We start from the raw sequence: 14,642 nt of genomic DNA on the forward strand, positions 1-14,642 counted from the left end.
AATAGCCTGTACAACCTTGTAAATGATGCATTTATATTAGTGAAGTCACAAATTATACTTAAAAACATTCGAATTCGAAACTAATTATACTTGATCTCCAAGTCGCTGAATTTGAATGTGCATTTATCTTAAAATAGGGTAAAGTACACAAGTAGCCCCTGACTATAGAGTGATACTTTGTTGAGTCCCCAAATTATTAAAAATTACAAAATGGCAGCTTGACTATTTATTTGTTCTAAATTTGTCATTTTTTTTGTTAAAAAATTGAAGACCGTCTGAGTTGGACGTTAATATGTTGATTGAGATATGATAAAATTATATTTTAATGATGTCTAATGGCACTGTTGTTGCTTTCAAGCACTTGCAGCACGGACTTGACGACATAATGTTTCAAACACTAATTCGGCGACATAATGTAAACGGAGTATCGATCCACAAAATACAACTCAAATAGTTTTGGGATCACATTTTATCATATTACAGTCAACCGGTTAACATCTAACTCAAACGATCATCAATTTTTAACTTCAAAGGACGAGTTTGGAGCATATTAATAGTTGGGTGACTATTTTATAACTTTTAATAGTCGGGGACTCAATCAACGAACTATTTTGTAACTTTTAATAATTGAACGACTCAACAAAATAACATCCTATAATTGAGGGACCAATTGTGTACTTTACCCATTAAAATATTCATACGTGGGATGGATATGAAAAGAAAGTCAATATAAACATAAAACTCAAAAAAGATAAAATATTTGGATACATACCAATAGAGAACAGCAATGATTAATGGCGTAACACTTAGAAGAACAACTTAACACACATTTTCATGAATTTTATAAATGAAGAACCACCACCACCACCACCAAAAAAAGAAGAAAAGAGTTATCTTCATCATGCTATCCAATATGGAGAATCAAATTTAACTTTTTTTTAAAGAAAATAAAAATTAAGAAATTAAACATGAATACAAGCCTCTTCAATTTCAAGTTATATTCCAGAACACACAAAACAAATGAAGCAAAACACATTCAGCTGGCAATATATTATCCCCTGTACCTGCTTGCCAGTAGGGCTAAAGACGTCGTGCCATGGTAGATTTCGGGTTTTGTTATCTACTTGGGGTTGTTACTTCCCTTCTTCTTCAGCAGGCTCTCGAATTTTCGGAGTAAAGGCTTCTTCTTTTTCTGTCGTTGCTGTTGCTTTGATGGTGAGATTCCACCATCGTGGGCATTTTCCGTAGAACCATTTATTTGATCAAATCTTTCGGCTTCGGTGCTCTCCACCTTTGACTCCACTTCCTCGTCAAAGGATTCTTGCTCGGGTTCTCTTCCTGGAGAAAATTCTTTCGTTTCAATTTTGCAGCTCTCCCACATTTTCAATTCAACTTCAACCGAATCGTCCTCTTTGCCTTTTGTCTCATCCTCGTTCACTTCTCCGTTCACGCTCTCCACTTTGGCACCATCCACATGAAGGGCCTCATCTTTTGAGCCGTCATTTAGTTCCAGAGATTCTTTTTCCGGCTCGTCAGGCTGTTCTGCCGGAAGCTCTAACTTGAGTTTCTCTTCAATTCCATGTCCGTTCACTTCCAAGAATTCAACCACCTTGGGCAGCAAATCATAGTCCTTCTCGCTGTCAGATAACTCACCATTTTCCTCATTTTGCTTTTGGATTGTAGCTTCTTCTAACAACTTTGACAATTCCTCGATTTTCTTAAGAGAAGCAGCTTCCCTAGCTCGGAGTTCCTCATTTTCTTGAACGACACTCTGCAGTTCCGTTTCTTTGTCCAACAAACTCTCCTTAAATTCCATGCTCTCGGTTTTGACCTCCTTTAGAGCTTCTTGCAAATAAATCAACTCGGATTCGACTTCCTTTAGGCTCTCCTTCAACAGAGCTTCTTCCTCCTTCGATGCCGAAGCTTTTTCCTTGGATTGTTTCAGCAAATTTACCAGCCTATTGATTTCTTTTTCAAGAGACGAATTTTCTTCTTCTGATTTTTTTACACAATCTACCAAATGCAGTTCTTTTTGTTCCCACTCAGTTTTTGAATTCTGGTATTCATTCTTAGACTGTTCAATGGTATTTGTAAGAAGATCAATCTCATTCTTTGCATCATCAAGCATGGTTTCGTACTTCTCATTTTTCGCTTTTAGGACCAATCTTAGATCCTCTAACTGTGTTTCATAATGTCCATGCTCAGATTCAATCGATAACAGCTTCTCCTTAGCCTCCCTAGCTTCTGCAGAAACTTCATGTAACGCCGAAGCTAAGCTTTCCATTGCTTTTTTGCTCTTCTCTTCCTCATCCCGAGAATTTTCCAGATCAGTAATGAGTTTGTTTTTCTCTTCTAAAAGTGCTTGGACACTGGAAGCCGCAAGCTTCTCATTATCTAAAGCTTGAATCTTTTCTTCCTTCATTGTTTCTAACTCGGACTTCAGAGACTTGACCAATTTCTCTGCTTCTGCAGTTTCTTCCTTTGCCTTAATAATGCGACTTTCCGATTCCTCAAGATCCCCTCTTTGTCTACTGACCGTCATTTCCAATAGTCCGACCTTCTCTTTAAGAGCTGCAATTTCAGATTCAGCATCATGCAATGAATCATTGTTGTTCTCTAATTGCTTCATAACCGATTCCAGAGATTCTGACGCTGATCGTTCCAACTTCTTTGCTTCCTCAATCTGCATTTCTAATTCTTCAACTCTACTTTTGCATTCCTCTAATACACTGTGTGCGTACGATTCGGCCTTTTTCACAGCTTCTAACTCAACGTTAAGTTGTTTAATGAGAGCCTCCTTTTCCACCAACTTCTCCTTGTAGATCTTTGCATTCTCGAGTTGTTGTTTCAACGACTCTATCTCAGCCTTAAGATTCAAAATCATTTCGTTGTTTTCATTAGCCTTGGTTTCATGCTTCAAATCAAGCAAGGACTTCAATCGAACCAATTCTGCTGAAAGAATCTCCACCTTTTCGGCATGGGTTTCAGCAATCTTGGTCGCATCATCAGCATGACTCAACGCTTGATTCTTTGCATCACAAGTTGCGGAGAGTTCCCGCTTCACCTTTTCAAGCTCCTCAGTGGTTGAGAGAAGCGCAGCCACATCCAAAGTATGCTGGTTCTTCATGGACTCGATCTCTTTCTCCCATTCAGCGTCTTTCTTTCTAGCAGCTTCAATCCCCGCCTGTTCCAACTCAAGAGCTCGGAATTTCTCGATCTCAGAGCTCTCTTCAGCTCGCTTTTGTGCCACAACAGCCTCTCTAAGCTTTTCATTTGCTTCTTCCGCAGCTTTCTGTGCTTCTTTCAGTTCATCAGTCGCTTGTGCCTTCTCCTTCTCAATCAACGCTATTTGCTCCGTCGCTTTCTTAAAATCCTCCAAAACCGAGTTCAACTGAGCCTGCAACTCAGATCCCTTATTGACCCGTGTTTGCGGTTTCTGCAAATCCAGAACCAACCACCAAAACAAAACAAAACAAATTCCATTAGTTCCAAAGTTACAATAATTGATATTTGCTTGATTCTCGAACACATCAAAGGACACTAATATTTCACAACTTACTTCAGCCGGAGTGGCGGCCTTTGGGGATTTACGATCAATCGAAGGCTTCGAATTAAGCGAAGGCGGCTTCGAATTAAGCGATGATCGCAAGGTTCGATCAATTGAATGGCGAGTACTTTGCAATGGAGAGGGTGAATCAGGTTCTGATTTAGTCAGTCCCTTGCTTAATTTACTTGCGACTCTAGGTGTTGCTGGTGAAGCCTTGCAAGGAGTCTCAGATAAACCAGATCTGTTTAAATGTTCAAAGTGTTAAACTTTTTTGAGAATCAGAATAAAAACCCCAGAATTTAAAACACGTTATCGGATGAAAAAAAAATAAGATGTGATGTGAAAATTCAAGTAAAGATGGATCTATTCCCAATTTGGCAACTTTTTTCAACAGCAATATCAAATTAGTGAATTAACGTATGTATAAATATGCAATTCAAACAACATATTACGAAATTGAGAGAAGCAATCAAAAGATTAAGGCTATGAAAAGGGAGCGATTTAAAAAGTGAATCAAAGAACACAATCAAGTAACAAAAGTAGTGGAAAGTGACTGATAAGAGAGTTTAAATTTCAATTTCTTGAAATAATCCATAATTCAAGTAAAAACACCCACATTTTTTGGAATGGAAACCCAAAAACAAAGAAAGATAATACCCAAGTGAGATCTGATCTAAAATAAAGGAAATAAGGAAGAAAACTCGAAAAAAAATTCCTGGAAAAGAGAGTGTGTAAATAACTTACTTGGATTTAGCAGACATATTTGCTGATGCCTGAGGGCCGTAGAAGCTGTTCTGGAACAAGGCAGGGAGATAAAGAGAGAAATCAAAGCAGCAATTTTTATGGCTAAAATGGTGACATTTTTTGGAAGAAATGAATTGAAAGTAGCTGAAGAACCCTTTTTAGCAATCCCGGGGGGGGGGGGGATGGAGAAGAAATTTGGTTCTTTGCACTTTGTTTTGTAGAATGAAATTATAAGATTTAAACGAAAAAGAATAGATTGAAGCCGAAGAGGGAAAGAAATATGAAATGTATTTTCTCGTCCCTATAGTGGCTGAAACATATAATCAACACAACACATAACATGCAACTGTTATATCTTTTTAGCTTAATATATAAAGAAAATGCATCGATGTTTCTGTACTTATTTAAAAAATTAATGTGGTCATTATATTATTTTTTATTTAATGTGATCTTTTTATTCAAAATATAAATTTAATATGATTATTTGATTAACGTTTTTTGACATCGAACATTATAATATTAATGTGGTAATTCACGATTTTAATATGATAATTCACAATATTGATGCGATAATTTAAGATATTGATGTGACAATCATAATGATTAATTATGTGACGAATGATAAGGTAGATAGATTAAATTAGTTGTTTGATTTTGTTAGAAGGTTAAATTGGTTTTTTTTTAAATTAGGGGCTTATTTAATTTTAAAAAAAAAATTGAAAAACAAAAAATATTTTAAAATTTAAAGATAACCATATTCAAATATTAAAAAATAACTATAAAAATACTCAAAAAATTAAATTATTAAAAATTTGAATCTATATATTAAAATAATAAAACTATTATTAAAAAGTTAAACAATAAATATATATCATAAATTATAAACAATAATTTATAGATTATTAAAAAATTAAAAAATATTTTAAAAATATATACTATTCATAATATATACATGTAACCTATAGACATATTATCAACACTTATATAAAGTATTTTTACTAGATTAATCAAAACTTACAGAATTTAAATTAGTCGAAACTTAAAAATTTAAGATTAGTCAAAACTTACTATATTTTCTAATTATATAATACATTTCAACATAAAAAAATAATTAGAAAATATAGTAAGTTTTGACTAATCTAAAATTTGTAAGTTTAACTAATTTAATTTTTGTAAATCTCGATTAGTTCAGTAAGAATATTTTGTATAAGTGTTGAAAATATGTTTATGTGTTACATGTATATATTATGTATGAAATGACCATCCAGCTCAGTTGGTAGAGCACAAGGTTCTTAACCTTGAGGTCGTGGGATCGAGTCTCATGGAAAACATTTTATAATTTGGAGGTCTCCTACGGAAGTTGCTCTCAATCTAGTGTTGGGGCCAACCTACTATCTTACCTCCCCTTACCCAATTACATATGGGAACAAGGGACAACCATTTATGTATAATATATATTTTTATTTTTTTAAAAATATTTAATCATAGTTTTAGTATTTTTAATATATATTTAATTTTTTAGTAATTTATTTTATTATTTATCTCTTTGAATACTTTAATAATTTTATATTTAAAATTTAAAGTATTTTTTATTTTTTTTTAATTTTAAATAAGCTCCTGAACTTTTAAAAAAAAATCAATTTACCTTTCAAACAAAATTAAAAATCAATTTAGTCTATCTAGCATGTTATATGTCACGTCATCAGTTATCGTGGATTGCCATCTCAGCAATATAAAGTGCTTCATTAGCACCGTGAATCGCCACATCAACATCGTAACGGTCAACGATGGCAAACGTTAGTAAAAGGGTCACATTATATTTATTTTCTAAGTTAGATGACCACATTAGGTGAAAAAAATAATATGAGATCTACATTAGTCTTTTTTAAAAGTTATGAGCCTTTTTGGCTATGGCCAAAAATTATATCTTTTCTCTATTTATGTTTATAAACTTTTTTCAGTTAATATAGACGTGTAATATTAAAAATATTATTATTTTAAGTGTATAATTGTAATATTTATTAAGTGTCTACGTCATAACGTCCGTTAAAATCAATCATCCAATTAATATTTAATAACACTTAGCCTAACTTTTTATTTCCTTTAATTTTTTAAAAGAATAAAATTCATATTAAAAAACTATTTTTCTATTTTCCACAAAATACTTTAGTATCTTTAATTTCGTCGATGATCACCAATTCACCCGCCGACCATTCACTTATTGGTCACTTATCTGTCGATTGAAATGAATGTGTGTTGAGATTTAAGGTTTGGATGGATAGAAGCTATGAGTTCTGATCGATGATGGGTGGGTAGACTGCAACGAGTGGATAGGCAATCAGAGGGTAACAGTGGGGGGCGACCGATGAATATGATTGATGTTTTGGGATTAAGGATTTTTAGATTTTTTTGAGATTTTAAAAATATTTTGAGGTTTTTTTAAAAACAATAATAATTTTAAGTTATTTTAAAAAATAAGATATTTAAAATTTTATAAAAACATGTCACGCATCATATTTTATGTGGTTGGTGGTATTTTTAAATAATTATTACCGTGCAAGCATTTAAAATAATAAATTTTGTAAAGACACTCACATAGACCGAAAAAAGTTTAATCGCCGACAAAGAAAAAAGATATATATAGTTTAAGCATTTTTTTATATTAAATCTGTCTTTTATATTATACACTTATTAGCAAATTAATTTCTTTACTAACAATTTCATCTTTTTACATTTTATTATCTTGGCTTTAGAAAATCTAGAATTTTTATTTTTTTCCCTTTCATGTCACTTAAACATAAATACATTTTAAAGTTTTTCTTTTTAATTCAAAAATTAAAGATTTATCTTATGGTAATGTCAAAATCAAATTGAATCAGTAAATTAAATTTAAAACTAATGATTCGATCATGATATCGAGTCTAATATAGAATGAAATATTACGAGTCATTAAAAAAAATGGATAACTGTTTTATATATATATATAACCCAATTAAATTACAAAACAACGATTTAACTGAATTTTTAATTCGGCACTTACTACTTTTTTAATCTCATTTGTAAAAAAAAATCATTATCAACACAATACATCTAATCATAAATTTAAAATTAGTTTACATTAGACCACAATTAGAGTTTATTTATTTCACAGAAAATATATTATTTTCGTAAAATGAATTACATTTATTGGGAAATAATTTTTGGAAACAAATTTACGGTATTTGGATGTTGTTATGTAAATCATTTTTTAATGGCTGATGATTTTTTTAGAAATGATTTATTATAAATATAAAATACAATAAATAATATTATTTTTGAAAAATATTAGAATAATATGTTTAATATTTATTATTCATATGAATATTATTATTATAACTATTTCTACAATTTATAAACAAAAATATTAAAACTATTATATTTTATTAGAATAAAAATATTATGAACTATATTAATCATTTATTAAAACAAGAATATAATGTCATATTTATTTTGGATAAGCTATTTATTACCCAAAGAAAGCAGTAGAACTGCTACAAACAACTAAACGTAGAAGCACCATTACAAAGCAACCCTCCAGCCAACACTAAAGAGAGATCCTTTACATTCACAGTCTCCCCTCTCAATGCACCTGCCATATAATCTAAGAATATAATTAAATATATTATTATAATATAATTAAATATATTATTATAATACTAAAAAATACAATATTATATTATTAAATTTGTTAATAAATATATTTTAATAAATAATATTTTTATTAAAATGATACTAAACTTGTTTGTATTGGAGGGGAGTGGGGAAGATGACCGCCAACCAACTAAACTTTGCCCTTAATTTTCTATTTGTTTGGGGCCAATATTTGATTGAAAGAATTAGATTAAATTAGGTGTGACTTTACATCCAAACTATGTTGTAATCCAAAACGGATCGGTTATACCTCACGATCCTAATATTTTTGAAATTTTCTATAAACACTCGAGCTCATGCATCAATCTCTTTCATTATTTTAAATAAAATTCATTTTATAAATGTTTATTAATAAATGTAAACAAATTATAAGATAATTTATTATTAAATATTAACTTGACTCAATTTTCGCATAAGCATTTTGGATTTTAAATTTATTTAATTTCGTACAGCTTTCTCTTTAATTTGAACGTTAGGTAATGTAATAAATTTAGTTTTGTGGGTTTAAAGAAAAGGACTTTATTGGTTCATTTAGGAACATTTATAGTTAAGTTCTGGTGTCACATCTTTGGCAATTATTGAAGATTTAATTAATTGAGTTTATCTTAAATATGAACATCACTTTAATTTTGTTAACAAAATACCCATGTTTTCAAATTATTATAATTGATGAAAGTATTAATTGCGATCATTTTATTTTATTTTTTGCTAAATAAATTATATATTAAATCTTAAATAAAATATTATTATTATTTAACAGTTGATAAATTATATTCTAATACCTTAGTCACCATGTCAATGCAGCACTACTTTTAACTTGTAAAATGCAATATTCTATATAATCAAAAGGGTCAAAATATGTTGCCAATCCCTGTACTTTATCAGAGTTTGAGTTGTAGTACTTCTATTTAAAATTTTAACATTTAAGTCCTCTTTCTTCTTTGATTTAAACATTCTAGTCCTTTTGTTGACACTATTAATATTTTTGTCAAAATTTGCTTTCTATTTGATATTCTAACTTCATAATGATTAACTTCTTCTCTTAGAATGATTGTATCGGTAAAGATGAATGCATGATTTTATTTTATATGGATAAACTTATAAAATTTTAAGATTTTAAAATAAATTATCAATAGAAAATACAAAAAAATATATCTAAAATATATGAGAATTTAAAATTTTCAGGATACGCCTTTGGTATATCCCTGATTGTATGGGTGTACTGATGATAGTTTTTTATGGAAAATATTAAGGGCGGCAGTGAAAAAACTATGGTTTTTAAATTGAAAAAAGTAACATGAATTAATTTTTTAAGTATAGGACTAAATGTCGAACTTTATTCAAGCATGTGGGCAGATAATGAAATTTGACCAATTAAAAGATGTTCATGGAAATTAACATTTATGAAAGAGATTAAAGTAGAGAATTGTTAAAGTAGAGAATTGTGAAAGAAATCGATTTTTGACAATGAAAAACAGAAAAATGGAAGTTCCTTTCGAATTTTCCCCTTTATCATCTCTGAGAATTTGTCCCAAAAAATATATTTTTTTCTTTTGAAAGTTCCAATCCCTAATTGAATTATCGATTCAATTTCATATATTTTTTATGTTATTATGTTTAATATTACCGATATTTTCTTAATGAGAAACTTCGAGCCTCTTAAAATTGTCAAAAAGATATTTATTTTGTACAATTCCTATGTAGGGAGTGGGGAAGGGAAATTTTGCTACTAATGAATATTGAATTCACAATTTAAGAAAGTCGAGAGGTGTCAAAGCTTTTAACTATAATTGTTAGAAAATATATTTTTGAACAATTTATACTAAAGAGAAGGGAAAGAAAAATTTTGCTTCTAATAAATATCGAACCCACAATTTAAGGGGAGAAGAGATGTCAATTGTGATTATAATTAACAGAAAATGTTTTTTTCAAGAAAAAGAAAATGCTGTATTAATGTAATAAATGCCAAAACTTAATCATTATTTGGTACTTTGTTAGTAAAGTTCTCCACCTTTCAAGCAATCGATCTAAGTGGGGATAAGATAGCACAAGTTTAACAATAATATGCTTATTTTCAAAATTTTATAATTTTTTATTTTTCAAGGGGATTGAATTTGATCCCCTATCCTATTAATTAAGCTTCTAGCTGATTTTTTTTTCTAAAAAAAACTTCTAGTTGAATGAGAAAAACAAAACCTTCTAGTTAATAGAGAGTATAAATTTATTTAAAGGCCACATTATCTATTCAAGTATGAAGATTTTTTAAAAATATTAAATAAAAATATTAGATTAAAAATTAGATTTTTTTATATAGTCTGAGGTGATTACAATATAGTATATGTTCATAAATTTCTTAACCAATTGACAACGTACATGCACCTTCCAAAGGCAATTGCTCAAACTCAAGACCTCTAAAGAGAATAATATTCTATTTTACCACTTAGATCATTTGATGAGTTTAAATATAACTCTAACTTTATATATATATATATATATATATATGTATGCATTCTAGTCCCTTCCACGATTTGCTTCTAAGTTTATAATATATTGTATTTTTACTTTTATATTATATAATTTATAACACTTAAAATTAAATTTATTAAAAAATATATGTGCTCTGTTATTTAAGAATAAAAGAGTAAACAAAATATATTGCTCCTCGGAGTAGCAACATAATGCTTCACCCAAGTAAAACTTATCCGAAGCAAGGCATTGGAATCAACATGATCCCCTTGGAATATTAAAGCTTACGCCTCTTCCAAGCCTGCCATACGAGCATAGAATGTTCCAAGTTGCATCAATCTCATCGCATAAAACCTTGAAATTCAGGTTGCGTAAGAGCCATCACTCAAAGGGAAAGGTCAAAGAAGGAGCTTTGTGGATGGCGACGTAGTAGGACCTTTCAGAGATGTCGAGTCCACGAGCAGAACCAGAGAATATGCAGCAGAGTTTCATCTAGAATATGCAACATGAGGGATCATGGTCTAATACTCATAGATACCGGTTATGGTTTGAGAGATTCATCGCAGGTCATATGAATCCATGGACCGGTTTAGGGACTCTAAGCTTCCAAATCCACCTCCAACGAGGATTTGTGTCCTCCCAATGAGATTTAGGAAGGAAAACAGTCTAGAAACCGAGGCGAGAGCATAATGTGTTCCTTACGCCAGAGTTTGTATTGGGCGAACAAAAGATATGTGTTCTATTTGTTTTCCATGTGTCCTGAGTAAAATCCAAAAGGATCAAGAATAGTTTCAATATTGTTAGCTTGCTCGATATCAGCCTTCGCATATATAATTAAGTCATCCGTGAAGAAATGATGGCAGATTGGTGTGCCATTACGGGTAAACTTAAAGGTTGACCAGCTTCTAGATATCATTGAGCGAGAAATATTGTGACTTGGTTTTTCTATGGTCAGATTAAAAATACAAAACGACAGGGGATCACTTTGTCGAATATCCTTCTTCGATTTGAATTCTTGACTGAGTTCACCATTCCATTAAACATGTATAGTAGATGATGAAACACACTACATTATTAATCTGATGAGAGCAGAAGAAAAACTCACATCAGTAAGAGTATCCTCAATAAAATTACATCAGAGATGATCAAAAGTTTTTTGGAAGTAAACTTTGATGGCCATCTACCTCGGTCTACCCTTCTTTGTGTGCATAGAATGGATGATTTCCTAGTTTGTAATATTGTTCTTTGAAATACTTCGTCCTTCGCTCATTTGGTGTGGACCGATTAGAGATGATAGGACATGTTGCAAGAGGCACAATATAATCTTGGTCATGAGCTTATAAAGGATAGAGCACAGACTAATAGGACGGAAATCAATAAAAATCTTATGGCTCTCTTATTGTCATTTGTGTAATCTATTATCCACTTGTTTTATTTTTTTTCAAGGGTCGGGTAATCTTGAAGCCTCCCAGTGTCATTAACCACTCTAGCACAATCAATCTCATTGGCCCAACATTAGTTCTCATACCTTGTGTAGACACTTTGTTTTATTTGGATAATTTAGTTTGAATTCAAGACATTTAGGAATTATAAGATCACATGTCTAATGTTGATCAGAATATTTTCTTTTGATTTCTTTTCATATCCAATGTAACCCCTATCTATGAAATGTATTGATATGATTGATTTAATTTTAAGATAACTCGACTATTCTGATGTGTGAATCCAATTGTCCATGAAAGCAAACAAATCGAGCCTCTCGGAGTCTAGGCATTTGCTCTATTTTGAATGCGGAGTTGTGGGTAGGCCTGTAAATGAACTGAACGTTCAGCGAACCGTTCATGAATCGTGCAGCGGGAAGTTCGTTTATGTTCGTTTATTTATTAAATGAACGAACATGAACAAGATTTTACGTTCGTTTAATTAAATGAACAAACATGAACAAAGGGCTCGTTCGTTCATTTACGTTCGTGAACGTTCGATTATATGTTCGTTCATTTATGTTCGAACAGATGACAAGTTGAATATGTTACGAAGATTATTGAAGTTGTTTGGATTTCAAGAAGATTGTTTTGTTGAACAAATTAACTTTAAGACTTTATTATGTTCATATAGCTTATTTATGACTTATGTATGTTTTTGTCGTATTCGAACAAATTAACTATAAAGTTTCAGATTATATTAATGAATTTTAAGTTGTTATTCATGTTGTTTACTTTTTTTACATTCATTTGTTGTGTTCGAATAAGTTTGTTTTTTGTGTTTGTGTTGTTTGTTTATTGTGTTCATTTATGTTCATTTATTATGTTCGCTCGTTTGTGTTCGTTTATGTTCGTTTATCATTTAAATGAATGAACACGAACAAGCTATATTCTTTAATGAACGAACATGAACAAAAAAAATTTGTTCGTTTATGTTCGTGTTCGTTTATTTATTAAATGAACGAGCATGAACATACCTCCATTCGTGTGCGTTCGGTTCGTTTACAGGCCTAGTTGTGTGTTATTCATGATTCGTTGAACCATGCTTGAAACCAAGGATTTAGAAGGATTGAAATGGAGTCAGATTGTGAAACGGCGGTGGATTTGCTCAACGATTCCTCACAAACAGTGGAAAGAAATGCGATAGTCTTGCTAATTTGCGAGATTCCAAACATGGACCGGGAAGTGAAGATACGGCATATACGGAGGGAAGCTAATACAGTGGCTGACGAGCTTACTGTAATGGTTAGAGACGATCCGATTGGTATGACTCTTCATCGAGATCCCACGAGCGAAGCGGCTGCCTTAGTTAGCCAAGATAAAGGTTCCATTAATTAAGCCTGATTAGTGATTACTCCGTATTATCGTGGGGGGGGGGGAATAAATGATTCCCAAATTACAACCCCTAATCCAAGTGAACCACCCAACATTCAAACACAGGTTCCATAACCCGACATTAAATCTTAAATTAATGAATTATTTATAATCAGTGTAATTAATTTGGTTAAGATGTATTAATAATCCGTTGTGACATGAATAATGTTCCATGTGCTGGGTTTCCTCAAAAACAATTGCTCTATTAGTTGGAGGTTCTTCTTATACCTTCATGCTAATTCATATATTCGTTGATTGTTGCTATTTTTTATTAGGATTAAATATACAAAAGGTCCTAATTTATGTTCTTTTTTTTAAGTTTAGTGTCTTACGTTTATTTCGTTCTGATTTGGTGCTTAACGTTTCATTTCGTTACTAAAAATGAGTCAAGCTGTGACAGACCGTTAATTTTCTCCGTTAAGTGACATTTGTCACACTATGGTAATTTTAAATTTTTTTATATAAAATAAAATAAAAATTATATTTTTTTTAAAAATAAAATACATTAATTTTGAAATAACCCCAAAACTTTGAAAACATTCATTTCAACCCCTAAATCCACATCGACCGCCGCCCTTTGCCGTCGACGAATCTCCACCATACCTCACCTCCCCCCGACAACCAAACCCCTATGAAATCGTGAATGATCAACGACCGATCGACGGCAAATCGACGTTTTATACCCCGCGAACCCTAGGATGAAAATCGCAATCTCAAGTGATTTCGAAGGCCAATTGACGACAACTACAGCGACTTATAACTAGGATGATGACAAGGACTACGTCGGCGGTGGTGGTCGTGGTTGGAAAGGGTGGCGATAACGGGTTAGTGTTAGGATTTGAAGATTTTAGTGATTTTGAGATTTTTGTTGTAATTTAAAAGAAATAAGTGGTTTTATAAATATAATATTTTTAATATTTTAAAAAATAAATTTCAAAATTACCAGATTGTGACACGTGTTATTTAACGGAGAAAACTAATGGTCCGTCACGGCTTTAACAGGATGAAGTGTTAGGCACTAAATTAAAATGAAATAAACGTTAGACACTAAACTAAAAAAAAGATATATATTGAACACCTTTTGTATATTTAAGCATTATTATTATCATCATCACAATTTCTTACCAAAAAAAGACAACCATCTAAATTTATTTTTACAATTATTATATTTCTTTTACACGAAATTTAAAAAAAAAAGTTAATATAAAATAAATATCGAAATTATACCTTTTTTGTATTTAGATGCTTAATTATTTTTCAGTTAATTCAAATGTCTAACTACTAATTATTACTATTTTAAGTGTCACGATCATAACGATTGTTAAAAAGTCTCGTTAAGT

At 31.1% G+C, this 14,642-nt stretch overlaps 1 protein-coding gene across 2 annotated transcripts; it reads right to left on the reverse strand.

Moving 5' to 3' along the window:
• Positions 1 to 917: 917 nt before the first annotated feature.
• Positions 918 to 4,403, reverse strand: LOC120116127 (WEB family protein At3g02930, chloroplastic-like). 2 transcript variants are annotated; one of them, XR_005515531.1, is made up of 4 exons: positions 4,292 to 4,403; positions 3,560 to 3,788; positions 1,014 to 3,436; positions 918 to 980 (listed from the first exon to the last, which is right to left on the reverse strand). XR_005515531.1 is itself a non-coding variant. In XM_039136675.1 (3 exons), exons 1-3 carry the CDS (start codon positions 4,306 to 4,308, stop codon positions 1,121 to 1,123), a joined length of 2,562 nt encoding a protein of 853 aa, XP_038992606.1. In that variant the 5' UTR covers positions 4,309 to 4,403; the 3' UTR covers positions 933 to 1,120. The 2 variants fall into 2 exon arrangements, 1 of the variants encoding a protein (XP_038992606.1); XM_039136675.1 differs by having other exon boundaries at positions 933 to 3,436.
• Between the last annotated feature and the right edge of the window lie 10,239 nt (positions 4,404 to 14,642).

The sequence above is a fragment of the Hibiscus syriacus genome, unplaced genomic scaffold (assembly GCF_006381635.1).
Source record: "Hibiscus syriacus cultivar Baekdansim isolate YM2019G1 unplaced genomic scaffold, ASM638163v2 tig00110283_pilon, whole genome shotgun sequence".
Classification (NCBI taxonomy): Eukaryota; Viridiplantae; Streptophyta; class Magnoliopsida; order Malvales; family Malvaceae; genus Hibiscus; species Hibiscus syriacus.

What these genes read in the sequence shown, in the direction of transcription:
- LOC120116127 (XM_039136675.1), bottom strand. An exon ending in AGGCCGCCACTCCGGCTGAA is followed by an intron (nt 3,437 to 3,559) that starts GTAAGTTGTGAA and finishes CTGGATTTGCAG; the next exon opens with AAACCGCAAACACGGGTCAA.